This window comes from Uranotaenia lowii, chromosome 2 (genome assembly GCF_029784155.1).
Source record: "Uranotaenia lowii strain MFRU-FL chromosome 2, ASM2978415v1, whole genome shotgun sequence".
NCBI classification, from domain to species: Eukaryota; Metazoa; Arthropoda; class Insecta; order Diptera; family Culicidae; genus Uranotaenia; species Uranotaenia lowii.
This window is the reverse complement of record NC_073692.1, coordinates 325,089,686-325,106,815: the sequence shown is the minus strand read 5'-3', so window position 1 is coordinate 325,106,815 and position 17,130 is coordinate 325,089,686. Positions and strand designations below refer to the sequence as shown.

The following is a 17,130-nucleotide window of genomic DNA, read 5'->3' as shown; positions in this document are numbered from 1 at the left end:
TTATCGACACGTGAGCGCCAAGAACTTCTTAATCCGTCCACCAGGAGCGCTACAATATGAGCAAAAGTTTGTTCCAATTCTGAATGAAGCAAGCTTTACAAGATGTGGAAAGTGACAAATAGCTATCGCTAATGTAATGAGTACTATTATAGTGGCTAGCCGATCGAAATTGCATAAAGATTAACTCTATTCCACCACTGAAACTCGCGTTTAATACCTTTTTTCAACAGGTTGTGGGCAGACATGCGTAAACTTGCTTCGGAAAAAAAACTGCTGGTTGATTTTATCTTCGTTCCAAAGTTCCAATCTTTCAGATCTGCACTGATGATTTCGAAGCATCGCAGAAATAAAATCACTCGAACGTTCGTTGCCCGACAAACCGAACGAACGGTACCTCACATCTCTCGATCATATCACGTTCCCTTGGCCATACCACTTTTAGCCACGCCCCGCTGCGTTGTCCGATTAATGTGTTCGGCTGCCGAAGGAACATGAGTTTGAATTTTGAAATCGCAGAACTGTACGTTCGTTTTGCTAATGTTTCGTTTGATTGCAGTAAATTCGACCGAGTTTATCCGAAGCTCACATACTGATGATTCTGAGTTGAACTTACCGATAGCATCAATGCAGTTTGAGGTCAACGAAATAGAATCGATCTGCAAATTTGGCAAAGTGCGAGTATGTAGCAGTGATTGAATTTTGCTGAGCATGAGTTGATCAACCATCTCTCGCTCAACGCTTTACTCGGAAGCAAAGGTTGCTTTGAGGCAGCGAAAACGACAAAACCGATGATGCATACGCTCTCAACATGGCCGCCTTCATGAAGCAATATACTTTCGAGGCAGCGAATCCAAAAAACCAAACGAATGGCTCTCACTCATCTCCTGTCCCAACCTTGAGGGAACCGAATTCAAAAGGCAGAGCAAACCCGAGTCTCCTCGTTTGTGCCTGGATCGAATGCGTGAGGTTTTTCTGCTATTGCTATTATTGCACAGCAACCGCACGCAGGCAGCTAGTTTTTTCATTTCTTTTTCTTCCCCCCTCTTTCACCATACGTTGCGGGCCGTGCAACGCAATAAGTTCGGTTGTTTTTGTTGTTGCCTCAACCTTTGCGGTCGGCTCGAGTGATTCAAATTCAACAACGTAAATGAGTATGTGTGCCTCGTCTTCTTCATGCATCATGTAGCAACCGAACGTTGAGAGAGTTCGTTCGGGGCAGCAAACGGACAGTGTCTCTCAGAGCAGATCCTCCTCATGGGGGGAGGTTTGAATGAATGTATATGTATCGTCTCCTGTATAGCTATGGGAGGCCTCAAAGTGTGTATTTTGAATGCCTCTGATGAGAAAATTGGTGAGGATTTCAATCACTGGTATGTAGACTCGCGATTTTAACATGTCTAGTTATGGGTCCAGATACGTCTGAATTTTGAAAGCAAAAAAAACGAGTTAGTTAGAGGAAGTTTTTCAGGCTTGCGGTTAGCAAGTGCTCCAGCAGCCAGCGCAGAAGGACCAGCCAGAATCGAGGACCAGCAACCAGCCAGAAGACCAGGAAGAAGGACACCAGCCGAAGGAACCAGCCAACGCCGAGACAAGCCAGCCCAGAAGGACCAGTTAGCACAGAGGGACCAGTCAGAAGCCAGAGGACCATCCAGCAGTCGGAGGACCGTCATCGCAGACACGAGCCAGCGAAATGTCCCAGGCCAACACGCCAGAGGTCGAGTCCATGAGGTTCGTGGACCTAGAGGGTTACTTTCGATGCCGTCACGAGCCACGCTGCAGTAAGCATGCGTGAGCTAACACCCGACGGCCGGGAAAAGTCCCTAGACCCGAACCGGGCTCGTGCTTTAGTTGTGCGCTTTAGTCAGATGCAAGTGCTGATCCAAGCACAGCGGACCACCAGCTCAGAGGATATTTAGCGCAGATTCTCGAGCTTTCAAGTTCTTCTTCTTCTTCTTCTTCTTCTATTCCTGGTTTCTCTGAAACCACTTTTGGATCGGCGGCTATAACCGACCATATATCCAGTGTTCGAGTTGCATTGCGCAACTCTTCGACGGTTGAAAACTGTCCGGGGTGCTTTGAAGGAGGTGGTTTGGGCAACGGTTAGTCGCTAACGCAGAACAACACCCTAGACTCAAGAAGTTAACCCTAAACCAATTCCGTCAATCCTGAATCGGTCCTGAGAAGCAGTGAGGAAATCAGAGAAGCTACTAAGCGCTACGATGGTAAGGTTATCACCGAACAACCATTTAAAGAACTGATCGGTTGTTTGCAGCATCTGGCCACATCATCGAGACCAGATATTTGTGCAGCGATTAGCGTACTGAATAAATTCCATGCCAACCCTGCTGATACGGCGTTGGTATTCCGCAGAAACGCGAACACGGCTTCACTTATTGGATGTGCAGATGCAGACTTTGCAAACGATTGCGATGATCGAAGATCTGAATCGCATTCATGAAGGCGTTTCCAAGAGCGTGGCATGCGCAGCTGTTCAGCATTCTCAATTTGCTAATTGAGGGGGAGGTGTTGATACCTACGGATTCTGATGCATACAGCAGAACCGTTTACCGGATAATACCATCAGCCGCAAGCACGAGAAATCGCCGACAACACCAAAAAAGCTTGTTTTGATTCTGTTCTCTTTGTGGCAACTCGTTATTGATGATTGCTAAAAACAATATGTTGATAATGATGATGTAATGTAAAAACACGGTAAAAATGTCGTCAAGGTACAGGTGATGCTTACTCATATTGGTTACCCTGCAGTATTGGCAGATGATAATGAGTAGTAATCTCATGATTTAATGCAAACCTATGTAACAACAACTATTCCTTCTTTTCAAGTCGTAATTTAATTCATTTTGTGTTAGAAGCTCAAGTCCTAAGAATTTACTCACAGACATCGAACTTACCAATTCGATTGAAAAAGAAAATAATAATAAAATTGCCAATCGCCATATACCTAAACATTTTTTTCGTGTGCTGTTTAGTTCTTGCTATAATCATCTAACACGATTTTCCGTACTGCTTTGAATGCAAGCTTGTGCCCGATTTATTTTTATTTTTTAAATGCTCAATTATCTCCTTCTTCGTCATGATTCAACTAAAAAATGACAATGAAATGATTTGGTAGTTTAGTATTTTTTAAACTTTGCACAATATTGTAAAACATATTTGTCATAAAACATATTGCTATTTTCAACTTCCTCCACTTTCTTTATGCATTTTTTCATTAATATTTTTCACCTGTTTTATGTGATTTCCATACGAAAAATAAACATCAAAAGTATGACTGTATGAATCAGTTTCCCTATTTATTAAGTACCTTCATTTAAGTTAATGTATATCTAAAAATAACAAAAATACTTTTTCTGTGGTTTCTTTACAGTCATGCCGCCTCTGGAATCTGAGTATAGCAAGTGTGTTGGCGCTAACGCTGTCTAATGTTTTCCTCACGGTTCGGCTGCTCCACAATGGCGACTGCAATTCGCAGCAATACAGTGCTGCCAACATCGAGGACAGTGCTTCGCTGGTTCCACGAGCCCCGATCCTCACTCCGGCCACCTGTCTGGAGTACGTGCTGGCCGAATCATTGACTAATAACACCGATAAGGCAGTGTTTTCCGGGCTTGATCTTCGATTGGGTCGCTGGGATTCGAGGCGGCTGTATAAATTCTTCGACTTTGCTGTGATTGGTGAGAAGTATCCAGAACTATCGGAAAAGTTTTCCGTTTGTCTAGCGACGCAAAGTTCGCTGGAGAAGATTTACTCGCTGGTACAAGTGTCACATCATTGGTCTGGACCGATATCGGCGGCCATCTTTGCTGCCGGAAACGATGAACTGTACCTGTTGCAGATCTACCTTTCGTATCTGAGAAATTGCTTCAAAACGATTCGCGAACGGGTGAGCTTTCATTTGGCCTTGCCGAAAGATCGCTCCCCAACCCATCTGAAGAGCATTCATGTGGGAGATTTTACCAAGTTCGATTGTGCCAAACCGGAAGCGACGTTGAACGATCTGATAAAACTGCGCAAAGCAGAAACCAATAAGTGGCGCATCAAGAATCCGTACCCGCAGAACCATCTGCGCAACGTCGCCCGCAAAGGGTGCCAAAGTAATTACGTATTTTTGACGGACGTGGACATTATTCCGAGTGTGAACTTTGCAGAACATCTTGACAAGTTTCTGAGAGCTCAAAAGCCGGTGCATCAACAACAGCATCCCCAGACAGCTTACGTGGTTCCGACATACGAGTTGGATGATCGGGTTCGATTCCCTCGAAACAAGACTGATTTGATACGACTGGCGAACAAGGGCCTGGCGAGGCCGTTCCATCACAAAGTTTTCATCTACAATCAGTTTGCGACGAACTTTTCAAGGTACGTAACATCAGCTTAAAAAATTATACACTTCTTTAACTTTGAGGTCCCAAATAAGGTCAAACCATTCCAACTGCATCGCCTCACCGAGGCCAAAGATACAATCAGGGTGTGGGGAAATGAGCATAAATTCATTCCATTTATCAATGTCCCGAGGTAAAATGCATGCATCACAACGACGACGACGGTAATCTATGGGACGGGTTTACTTAATTGATTGGCACATTTACAATTCAATAGCCCTCCAGCACGCAAAGTTCTGATCGATTCCGGGAAATTCCCAATCAGGAGACATACAGCAATTCACTAGGCCTGAACGGTTGATCTCATTGCATTCGTGATAAATTGATCCTTAAGATTTTTATCATTCTTTGAATAATTTTTTAAAACTTTAGATGTTCTTAATTATTAAATATGTAAAATAGTATAAATAGTATGTCAAATAGTATATAGTAATAAAGTATAGTATGTAAAATAGTATATAGTAAATAGTATACCATTTTTTAAATATCAGATAGTGAATTCCAACTACAAACATCGAGGTATTGAGGGAAAATATTTTTCTGCTGGAAACGAATGATGAGAAAATGGTCGAAACGTCGATATTATAATCATTCTGAAACATATTAATAACCTATACATTTTACCCTTATCGGTTTTTCTCGGATTTTCAATTGACGTTTTTTGCCTTTCTTTCAGAAAGGTATAGTTATCAGTCGATTTGGAAGATCATTAATTATGGGTCTTAGATATACCTTTATAGGTACCTATCGAATCAGCTCGTCGAGTTCAGACGATGTCTGTGTATTTGTGTGTATTGGTGTGATTTTTTGTAAACTTTTTTTTGCACATTTTTGCGAAACTGGGCAGTACAACAAAAATGATTTTTATCTCAAAAAATTTGTTTTTTTTCTTCTTTGATCTATAAAAGAAAGAAAAATTAACAAAATAGTTTGAAAAATTTTTTTCATAGTAATTATCATCAAATCATCACTCCAAAAACGTGTCAATTTGGCCTGCTAGCCACAACCAGCAATCACTAAAATCAAGATTATCGTATATATGACGTCAAATTATACATGACGTCATATACACGATGGGCATGCTCGCTGTGTTTAGTGGGAAAAATTACAACCTCCACTCCCACTCATGATGTCTTCATGACGACAAAACGAGCGGGAGGAAGGAGTAGACAAGAATAATACAACATCTAGAAATAAATTTAAATTTAGTTTTAGCACCAGTTCAGTGCTAACCGAGCCGGTTTCGTAAAAATTAGAGCTGAAGCTCTAAATTCATATTATGGTAATATGAATTTTCATAAAGGGGTACGACCAAAAACTTGCCGAGTTCAATCGATGGGTGTAAGGTTCATCACCACATTTTTCTGCAGCGATGGCGGGCTTCGATAGTACGAGGCAAACGGGTATCTGTCAGATAATTTTGTAGTTAGTTTGAAAAAGGGCGAACCCGCCAAATGAAAACAAACCTAGCGTAACATTTCATAAGGGCGAATCTATCAGTTAGCCCGGAACAAAAAAAAAACGCTTTTGAAATTTCAGAACATCTAATCAAATCCTATTTGAAAAATCGATTTTAAATCCATTTTAAATTGGCGTAATTTCACGTTCCAACCTGTTCCAACGAAAATACATCAATAAAAAGTTTCACCCAAATTAATTTTATCAACTGTTTAAAAGTTTTAAGTGATTTTTTTGCACAGACGCGTTAATTTCAAGATGTTGAATTCCCTGGACTTTAAAGTATTTCTGATTTTGAACTCAATTTATAAAAATCGGGTCTAATAGTGAGTTTCCGAATTCAGATTAAAATCCAAAAATTCAGATGCAATCCAGCGCTAGACGATTTACCAAACACATTTACAAAACCGACATAATTGACAAAAATGTCTAAATGGTCAATTACAACAAAAATGACATAATTGTTTAAATTTTCTTAAATTACAAAGTGGAACAAATTTACATAATTGACAACATGTACAAACTTTATATGCAAAATTGACGGAATAAATATAGAAAAAAATTAAATAAATCTACAAAACTGACATAATTTACAAAAAATTAAATAAAAGTCTATAACTACAAAAATGACATGATTGTTAAAATCGTCAAAAATTACAAATTGGACCAAACTTGCAAAGTTGACAAAATTGATAAAAAAATACAAATAAAATGACAACATTCACAAACTTGATAAATTTTACAAACCTGACAAATTTTGCAAGTATGGCAAAAAATGTGCCCTTTTCAAAAATCGACATTACGTTGCGCGTCATTCGTTGGCATACCCAGTATCCCATTATTTCCTTCCAATAAGATTCTATGTTCCCTACCCAGCATGAGAGCAGCAGTGGTATCATTTTTTTTTCAAAAGGGCGTGCGGCCAAATGTTAACAATCGAATTGTCAGCTGCGTGAGAAAGTACCGTTTGTAGACCTACAGTTTAAACCTAATTACTTTCAACGCAATTTTCTCGAAACAGCTTTCGCCCTTTACAAAAATGAATCAACATAGAAATCAAAGTTTTAAGTATACCTATCAGGGGCATTCTTACTTGTATACTAGTAAGAATGCCCCTAAAAGGTATGCTAAAAACTGGGCTAAATTAACTATACGACAAAAATGAAAAAAAAAACTATGTTGACAAAGTTGCGAAATTGACAAAATTGACAAAATTGCAAAATTGTCCAAATTTAAACAATTGACAAAATTGATTTAACTGACTAAATTGACTGAATTTACTAAATTTACTGAATTGACTACCTAGGCTAAATTGACAAAATAGCCTAGATTGACTTAATTCACAAAATTGACAAAACTATCCAAATGGGCAAAATGGACAAAATTTACAAAATTTACAAAATTTACAAACTTTACAAAATTTACAAAATTTACAAAATTTACAAAATTTACAAAATTTACAAAATTTACAAAATTTACAAAATTTACAAAATTTATAAAATTGACAAAATTCACAAAATTGACTAAACTAATAGAATTGACAAAATTGAAAAAAATGATAAAATAGATATAATTGACAAAATTGAAAATATTGACATTTCAAAGTTGTCATAATGTTTAATATCTGGAGTTAATTCGATAGATTATTGTACCTAATCTACGCTGAAGCATCGTATTTAAGTCTAGCAGTTGTAAATTTACTTAATTTTTTTCCATTTATTCGCTTCCTTTACTTGAGAGGTTAAATTGTTTGAAACACATGGTTAGGCATCTATTTTAAAAATTATACTTTTTTAGACCTCTTCTATTTTATAGATATAAGATCATAATGTCATAGAAACGGGATCATACAAGATATACCAGAATTCAATTATTAAAAATTTTTCAATTAGTTTACAATTATGTTATTATTTATGTGAAAATTATAATTATTTTAATATACATTCATCCTATAAAAAATTTTGAATCCTAATTTCTTAAATTCATTTAGGATTTACTACGTTCGAAATACTTTAATCATTACTCAGAATTTATAAATCTATCATTTATTTATTAATTTGTGTCATGTGTATCCAAATATAATTTTTAGACTGTAAGAAAGGCTACAATCCACTGTAAAGTGTATTAAATCGGGTTTTTTTGTATGAGCAAATCCACTGCGACAAATTTATTTGATCTATTGTGGAGTAACTCAATTTACTATTTGTCTGATTACGTCGAATCCCACCACCTTACTGGCCTTCATCATCCAAATATCATCGGGCGTTAGGATTTGCTTACCAAGAACTTTTAGTCGATGTGTCATAAGATATCAACAGTCACACATTAAGTACTCTGCAGTTTCTTCTTCAGTTTTACAGAACCGGCACATATCATTACTAAGTTTGCCAATTTTGTTAAGGTGGTATTTGCATGGACAATGCCCTGTTAAAAGGTCTGTAAATGTTTTCAGATCACTTTTCGACAGGCTCAAAAGTTCGCGAGTTTTCTTTGAATCGGGCTTTATGAATCTTTTTGATTGCCTAGCACCAATAGCTACAAGCCATTTGAATTTTATTTTTAAATTTTCTCAAGTTTTTAGTTCATTGTTAAGTGCTCAAGTTGATACTCCACAGAAAGGTTCCGACCCGGTCATTGGCCCTTCCGATCCTCTCCTAGCCAATATATCCGCTTTGTTATTTCCTTCTATGCCGCGGTGACCTGGAACCCAATAAAGGTTCACCTGATTTTGTATTGATAATTGATTTAAAGCATTAATACAATCCCATACTAGTTTTGAGCTGCACATTGGAGCTTTAAGAGCTTGTAACGCTGCTTGACTGTCTGACTGTTCAATTGACGTTTCGGGATACTTTGCTTCACCCATCATCAGATGTCTTAAAACTTTTATTAAAACCAAAAACTTCAAATTTACTAACATGAAAATTGCAATACTTATTTTAATATTCACTTAAAAAAATAGAAAATAGCCACAAAACCAAAAGATAAAATTAAATGTGAAGTTTTCACTAAAATGAAGGACCCTGTTCTAAAAGATAAACAACGAGATTACACGGTGTGGTTATAGTAGATATTAAAAAAAAAGTTGCTCTGTATGTTTTTCAAAAATGAAAATATAGCAATTTCCAGCCAAAGTTGAAATATTTGGTCGGTGAGTCCCCATAGGCTTTCTTTTTTTGAAGATTTGCAGTCAATATTTATAAATTTTCATCTGTAAAATTATTCTCGTGCAAAAGGAATTGCAATGTTGTACTAAAAATTTTTTTTTAAAATTTTTTATCAAGGTTATTGCTATTCTGAAACATAAAAAAATTGAACACCTGGAAAGATCAGTGAATTAGATTTTCTGAAAACCTTATTTTTCAATGAAAATTTTATTTGAAATTCATTATTTGGATGATTCTTATTATAATTGGTGTTATTTAAGTGTAACATTAGAGTATATTCATATATGTATACCTTGGAAAACTTATTCTGGTTAAATGACGTTTTAAGATACAAGAATAACAACAGTCCAACAATTTTGATGATCTTGTGATTGTGCATCAATCGATTAGGGTATTTCCGTTAAAATTTTTGTTTTCGTTAAATGCTCATGTAGATTTCTCCGAGTAGAAGAACGAAAAAACAAACTGGAGGTCTGAGCAACATTTACTATCGGTTCGTATTTGTTTTTTTTTAAAACAGAGTCTAAGGTAAAAGCGAACAATCAATTGGCAGTTGATCTTAGGTGGTTGAAACTGAGGGAACAGTGATGGTGAAAACATGTGAATGCAACCAATTTGAATATGATCGGAACCAGGAAAAATAGGGAGATAGCACCAGCAGGAACTTTTGGAGTTTGGTGAGATCGTTTCTTTTTAAAATTACTATTTTAACCCTTATTCGTCCCAGATTTATCCCAATTACCAAACATACAATAGTGTTAAATTTTAGCAAAATATCATATGAAGCGTTTGGTAGGGATCTCCACGCTTCATTCCTCCCTTGTTCCTGTATCTTTCGCGGTTTTCATCACATGGTTGGCCTGGCCGTAGTAGAATCTGCAATGCATGATAATATGTAACAGATAATACGCTGAAAAGAAAAATGAAAGACGCAAGTCTTCCATTTTCCAGGATGCCTACATGTTTTGGCCATGTTGATGTAAGAAGAAGAGAAAGAAGAAGAATAACAACAGTCCAACATCCTTGGATGGGTTTCTTACGAAACATTGAAAATCTTTTCTTTTTAAATTTGTTCTCTAAATGAATTGGGCTATGTTACTTTGATTGCCGCTGAAATCTTTTTAATTTTAATTTGTGCTATGAATTTCAGCAAATTTATAGAAACTAAGTAAAATTATCATTTTTAAAGGGCATGACCTGTCCACCTAGTAGTTTTATCACCTTTAAAAATAATAATTCTTCTTAGTTTCTATGAATTTGCTAAAATGCCAACTCAGATTTAAATAACCGTCAAACGGGTCATCATGCAACAGCAGGGTTAGATGCAAACATTGTATCACACAACACTTATTCAATTTTCATTTTAATATAATGAAATACAGTTATCATTTAATAATAACAAAATGATGATGACATAGTTTCTCACATTGTGAAATGGTTATTAAAATTTTTTGAAACTCATAGAAAATTTAAAAAATCGAGCAATAAATGTACAAATTTTTACATTTTTCGATGCCCCGAAGAACTTAACCAAATATGACTGATTGGCTAAATGATACCTACACACTTTATATTGCCTTTATTATCCTATACCAACACTGTTGGTGTAAAAATATTTTTCGGACAATCGCCACATTTTTTTTGATAAATATTTTTATAGTTAAGTTACCTGTCTTAGGTAAGATGCAAGAAAATGCAAATCAGAGATTCATCTTTCAAACCTCCTTTCCATATGCTGGAATATGATTGTTCTTAATCACGTGTTTGCTTATTTCAAAAGATCATCCTTCCAAACATTGATTTTGATGATTTCACCTAGTAGGTTTTTTTGTAGTATTTTTACCCCTAAATGTATGCAGCACTATAACGCCTTTTCTTTAAAAAAATTATTGGTAGAAAAAATGTAATTTTTTATTCGGACAAAACCAAAAATTTCTGCAATTACTTATTTGTTTATTTATTCTTCGTCATCGAAATTATTCGTACAGACTGAATCTTAAACTTAATCCTTAATTCTATTCACAAAGCCATCCTTACTTATATTAAAGTCATACAATTCAAAAACAACATTAAAAGCTCGAATACAAGTACTGAGTGGATTGTTGTATACATAGCTTGTCCTGTTAAATGGTAACACAAACCCAACATGGTTTCGGAGATTACGGGAAGGGGTGTTAATATTGATATTTGATAGCAAAGCTGAGCAATTGATACGATTTGTAAAATGGTCAAATATAAATATTCGCTGTAATCTAAGGCGTCTAGCCGAAAGCATTTCTAAGCCAATAAATAGGCAGCGTGAAGGATACAGTGACAGCTCAGCAGGATTAGTCCAAGGAAGCTGGCGAAGGGTGAACTGTATGAAGTATTTTTGGGCTCTTTCTAGTTTGAGGGCATGTGTGACGTGATACGGTCCCCAAACTGGCGCTGCGTACTCAAGTACACTACGCACCAATGAGCAGTATAAAGATTTGAGAGCATAAACGTCAGTGAAAAATGCTGCGTTGCGACGAATGAAGCTCAGGACAGTAAATGCTTTGGCTGCAGTTAGCGAAACATGTTCGTTGAATGTAAGTTTGCTATCAACTACCACACCTAAGTCACGAATAGAACTAACCCGCTCAAGGACAATCCAATCGCCTAGCTAAATTTGATTGAAGGCAGCTGATCGATATCATTTTACAAGGCAGGACAATCTACGATGGAAGCTATCATTCGGAAGATTTTGAGATCGTCCGCGAAGAATAGTTTCCCAGATTTTAATCGGTTTGCGAGGTCGTTGATGAACAGGATTAAAATTAGCGGACCTAGCACGCTCCCTTGAGGCACCCCTGAGGTGATGGTGGATAGCGCTGAGGCTTCGTGATTCACTTGAACGAATGCTTTGCGGTCTGACAGGTACGAATTCACCATTCAACTATCCACCTCGGAAAGCCCAGATGTAAGAGTTTGTCAATTATAAGAGTTAAATTATTGAGACGGGAATTTTCGTTTTTAAAAAACTAAACTACGAACTACACGGCTTCGCGGTCTGAACAGTAATGATTTATTGTCTCTATAGTAAACCTTTCGTTCCCTGGCGTTTTCCCTAATTCGCACCGAGCGACAATTCGCGTGGCTGGTGTCGTCTTCGCTGCCGTCTGGTGGGAACGGGAACCTCTTTACTTGAACTTGGAGTTCAATATCGCTGACCATGCTGTCTGGGTGCCAGCGTGTGTACCCGGTGCATGTGTTGCGATTGATTCCTGTTCCAGTGCTGTTACTTCCTTAACTTAAGGGTAAGTGGAATTAGATCGAACGTTTTTGAAAAATCTACATAAATGGAGTCTACCTGGCGACGAGATTCAACTGCAGAGAACAGTGAGTTAGTATAATCCATTAGATTTGTCGCTGAACGTCGCTCAACGAAGCCATGTTGAAATTCGCTGTTCAATGGTTTTGCAGCGTTGCTCAAAAACCGATGGACGAGCGTTTTAAAGACCTTTCCGAGAACACAAAGTATCGAAATTCCACGATAGTTTTCAACAAGTTGGATAGTAGTTGGATACTTCCTGCCTTGTGAATTGGTACCATTTTAGCAGTCTTCCATGCTGACGGGAACGTACCCTCAGCTAGCGAACGGTTGAAAATAAGCGTAATTGGTGCAGTCAGCGCTTCCGAACAAACTTTTTACGAAAAATGGTGTTAGTCCATCAACTCCAGGACCTTTAGTAGTGTCTAAACTATTAAGTGCTGTCAATACATCTACGGTAGAGAAACGAAAGTTCGGAACGATCACGTCGTACGTTGGCACGAAGTGAAATCTTCAGGATGTGATGAAGGAGAGGCGGTACGGAATACACTTTTAAAGAAGTCTGCTAACAGTACGGGTGGACCAATAAGCTCGACGTAATCCGGATTATTGACGTAGGCTAAATTGAGAATTCGGCCATTCGGTTTGCTTTCACCGTTGCAGAAATGGACTCATTTGTAACGTAAGGTTGGAGGCGCGATAAATAATGCCAGAACTGATTGATAGGTTTCTCACAGACAGACACAGGTATATCGTTCAGCCTAAGTTGTCTAGACCAGAATTGACATTCTGCTGATTTTTGACTGACGTTATTGTTTATCTCGGGGATGCTTGCCCTCGTGGTCTCCCCAAACGATGGCCACCGATTGAGATTCGGAGACAAGACCGACGAGAAAGACTTCATTGCAACCGTGGTTATTTCCGTACACAGGCTGTTAATAGCACCCGTTAGAGCTGACATAGGCGATTTTTGGTCCACCTGACTCGTTTAGGATCGGATATAGGAGTTATCAAATAACTTTGCGCAATTGTCACACATCCAATAAAGGTTTTTTTTTCCGGTGAGTCGTGAAGAAACCCATCATAGCGTGTGACACACCAGAACACGTCATGTGAAATATGTTGCCACAATATCCGCGACAGACCACAGTGTCGATGCCAGTAACAGCCAGAGAGCACATTGCACAACTTTTTTCCATAGTTGCGGTGTTTGGATAACGTGAAAAACGCCTTTCGGTAGGCTATGTAGTGGAACGGGATTACTGCGAGTAGATGCTTCAATGTTGCACACAAAAGCAGATTGAAAAAATCCGAAAAATTTGTGCGGAGGGAGGTGGTAGAGGTATTCTTTTTGCAATCACTGACAATAAATCACAACACTAATTTAATGATCGAAGGTTGATCGTAGACCGAAAACTTCACTCATAAATAACACAATTGATTGTTAACATCACGTAGATCAACGAATCGCGACTTTTAAAACGAATTGAAAAGGAAAAATATGAAAACAAAATTGCTCCAAATATTCCAAATATTTTACAAAGCCACTGGTCAGGGTGATATCCCCGGCAAATTTAAATTCGTTTTTGTCGATAAGTTTGCAAGAAAGTTTTTGATCTGGCAAGGTATATGCAGCTGCGGACGAAAAACCGTGGTTTTTGTGAAAAACAAGACCATGGACTCCGAAATGTACAATGAGAAGTGCCCGAATAACGTATTTTTTTCGTACATTAGACCTCACAAAGGACCAGTAAAGTTTTCGCCAGATTTGGCAACCTGCCACTACAGCTAGGAGGTTCTACAGTGGTATTGGGCCAACGGGTGGATTTAGTCGAAAATGACATCAACCCACCCAACTGCCCTCAATTCCGCTCTATCGAAAAATTTTGGGTAATTGTCAAGCAGAAGATGAAGAAGAATGGTAGGACGACTCGGGAAGCAACAGGGATGAAGAGATTGTGGAACAAAATGGCCGCTGAGGTCTGCGAATAGGGTGTCCAAACTATGATGAGTGGTACTCGACGAATAGTTCGAAATTACATCAAAACAACATCGGAATATTTTTTTAAATTATTTTTGCTTTAAAGTGCAATAAAAACCCTACATTTTGATTGCAAAACATTTTTATTTCGTTTACATAGCTCCGAGATAGGCCCTTTTTAATGCGTCCAGATTCCACTTGATCCATGCTTTGGCGTTAAATATTTTTGATACCAATGCCATCAAAAGATAAGAATTTTTGTGCACTTCAACTTTGCTGAGCAAAGTATTATTCAAAAATTATATTTTAAAGTAATAACCATAAAAAATGCACTTTAAAATAATTGTTTTTTGAATGTTCACACTTATGATTCTGAATTTTTTATGGTTATTACCTTAAAATATAATTTTCGAATCAATTTATGAAAAAACAACCATTCCTAAGCTTTCAAATGAACCCTTCAGATTTGCAATACAATGTTAGATGAGAAGATATGAATGAGATCAATTTGCATGTTTTCAAAAAATGATCCCAAACTTTTGGCCGATACACCATACTAAGGGGTGATCCCAAACTTTCGGACGAAAACATTTTTTTTAAAGTACATTCTTAAATTTTCGATCAAATTTTTTATTGTGATTTAAAAAGCAGAGAATAAGGATTCTAATGCAACTCAAATTTTGAAATTTGGTCCACTCTATCCCGAGATGATCGGCTTTGAATATTGAGTGCGATTTTTTGAAAATGTTCTATGTAACTTAAGGTTAAGTTTAAGGTACAAAACTAAAACATTAAATACCTCCGAAATAGCTATTGCTCATTATCTTCAAATTAGATCAGAAGATTTGCAATATGTCCTTAGACGGCTGAGATATGAACAATCAAAATTTGCATGTTTTTAGTGGATGATCCTAAACTTTTGGCCGGCAGTGTATATTAAACACTTGAACGTTTGAATCTTGTTGACCAATACTGTATGCGTAAAATGGACAAAAAAAGTAGTGTAGTAAATTAAATTTTAATGACTAAGGTACAGCTTGATAACCAAAATCCACTCACATGACTAAAGCTTTCCGAGTTTTTGCGTCTTTTAATGCTTATTTTAATACTGAGTAACCGTAAAATAAAAATAAAAAAAACTGCTTGGCACAGCCAATGGATTTATTGATTTATAGAACCTATGCGAAAACATATTGTTAAATTTTTGAAAATGCTAACAAGCAAATCCTGCAATTTTTAGAAACTCTTCATTGAATTTAGCAGTATTATTTTAAAATTGTTAAAACTTTTTTCATGAAATTCTAAGCTTCATCTCAGGTTTGCAAAAACCTAACAATAAAATTGAATTTCTCATTCAAGTTATTAAAATTTTCTGGAATAATTCATATGGATAAAAATTTCCATATATGTATATCTCCATACAAATATATATCTCGATGCGCTTATTGAGTAGCCCAATCTTTTTGCGTTAAAATTCCGGAGAGTTTGGAGTCTTCATTTTTTTTTAATAATACACATGATTTTTGTTTTTTTTTCATGGTTGTATGGGCGATATTTGCTCGTTTTAAAGTTGCTAAGTGTTTTAAAAACCTTCTTTCATTATACGCATCTTGTAAGGTAGCAACTAATTTATTTTGCGCAATTTTGATAGCGCAAATTAGATAACAATCATCTTGGTTTCTTATTGTAGAACATATTTAAGGTTCATCAGGAGGCCATCATGATTCAGGTGTAATTGAATTCAAAGATTTTAATGAGTTCTAAATAAAGATTTTTTATAGCTGTCTTGTTGGGCATTCTTATATAGTTTTATTTTGATATCTGCTTCAGAATAATAAACACAAAAGAATGCTTTGAAGATACACAAAATATGCTTACATAGCCTATTGAATAAGAAATATTTGGACATGTGTCAACTTTAAATGGTTAAACTTGGGACTTGGGAACACTTTTAAAAAGCTTTGAGGGGCCACTAAATCAATACGTTAAAGAGTTTTTGAATTTCAAGAACTAAGTACGATAAAAGTTTCTGCGTTCGTGATCGCAAACCCGTTTTACAACATCGGAAGTGAAAGCATTTTGCCATAAAAAATCATCAAAAGATTGCCAAACTGCCAATGTTTACACACTTGCTTGGGTTTTACAGCAGCAGAAGCGTCGGAAAAGCACATTTCAGTGGTTTTATTCCTTTGTCTTTTCGGCAGCAGCTTCGATGCTCTTTAGTCCGGGCTTCTTTGCTGATGTCTTCGGTGATGAGCTTGATCGGTTTCCGAGATGGTGCCTCCGAAAATGGCTCCTTCCCTTGAATTCTTTTTCACTCCCTTCCTCCTCCTCCTTCATGATTCACTAGACGACTCACTTTAATGCTCACTAAAGAGCGCAGCGTTTTGATTGAGTTGTGTTTTCGGTCACGAAAGAAGGGAAGTAAATACACACTTCCTCACGAAAAAGACCCCACCCTCGCACTTTTAGTGCACCAAAGGGTGGGTATAAAATCGGTAGTAAGATTTATTATCATGGCAGGGTCCCTTTGCTCGGATCGTTATTTATCATCATTGCCACACTTTTCCGAATGCACCATCATTAATTCTCCATCATCGGAATATCGCTGTGGCGTGCCAGTTCATTCGACTGCAATCGCATTCATTCGAAGCTGATAACGAACATTACCAGGAAAATGCGTTTAGCTGACTGATGAAAATGTTTCAAATAACCGCTCGGCTCTGTCTCGGCAAAATGCTCATCAACACCGTTGTCGTCTTTCGATAGATACCGCGAGCTCATACATTAAGCCGAATGTTATTGATCACTATTTTTTCTTTCCATTTG

General features: G+C 37.1%; 1 protein-coding gene across 2 annotated transcripts in view; it reads left to right on the top strand.

The window, feature by feature from the left end:
* The window catches only part of LOC129748098 (beta-1,4-glucuronyltransferase 1), a 118,004-nt gene that overhangs the window by 17,930 nt on the left and 82,944 nt on the right, over window positions 1–17,130 (top strand). For both annotated transcript variants that reach the window (XM_055742574.1, XM_055742575.1), the window contains exon 2: window positions 3,389–4,380. In XM_055742574.1, the coding sequence (XP_055598549.1) occupies window positions 3,389–4,380 (992 nt within the window). The remainder of the gene's footprint in view (window positions 1–3,388; window positions 4,381–17,130) is intronic.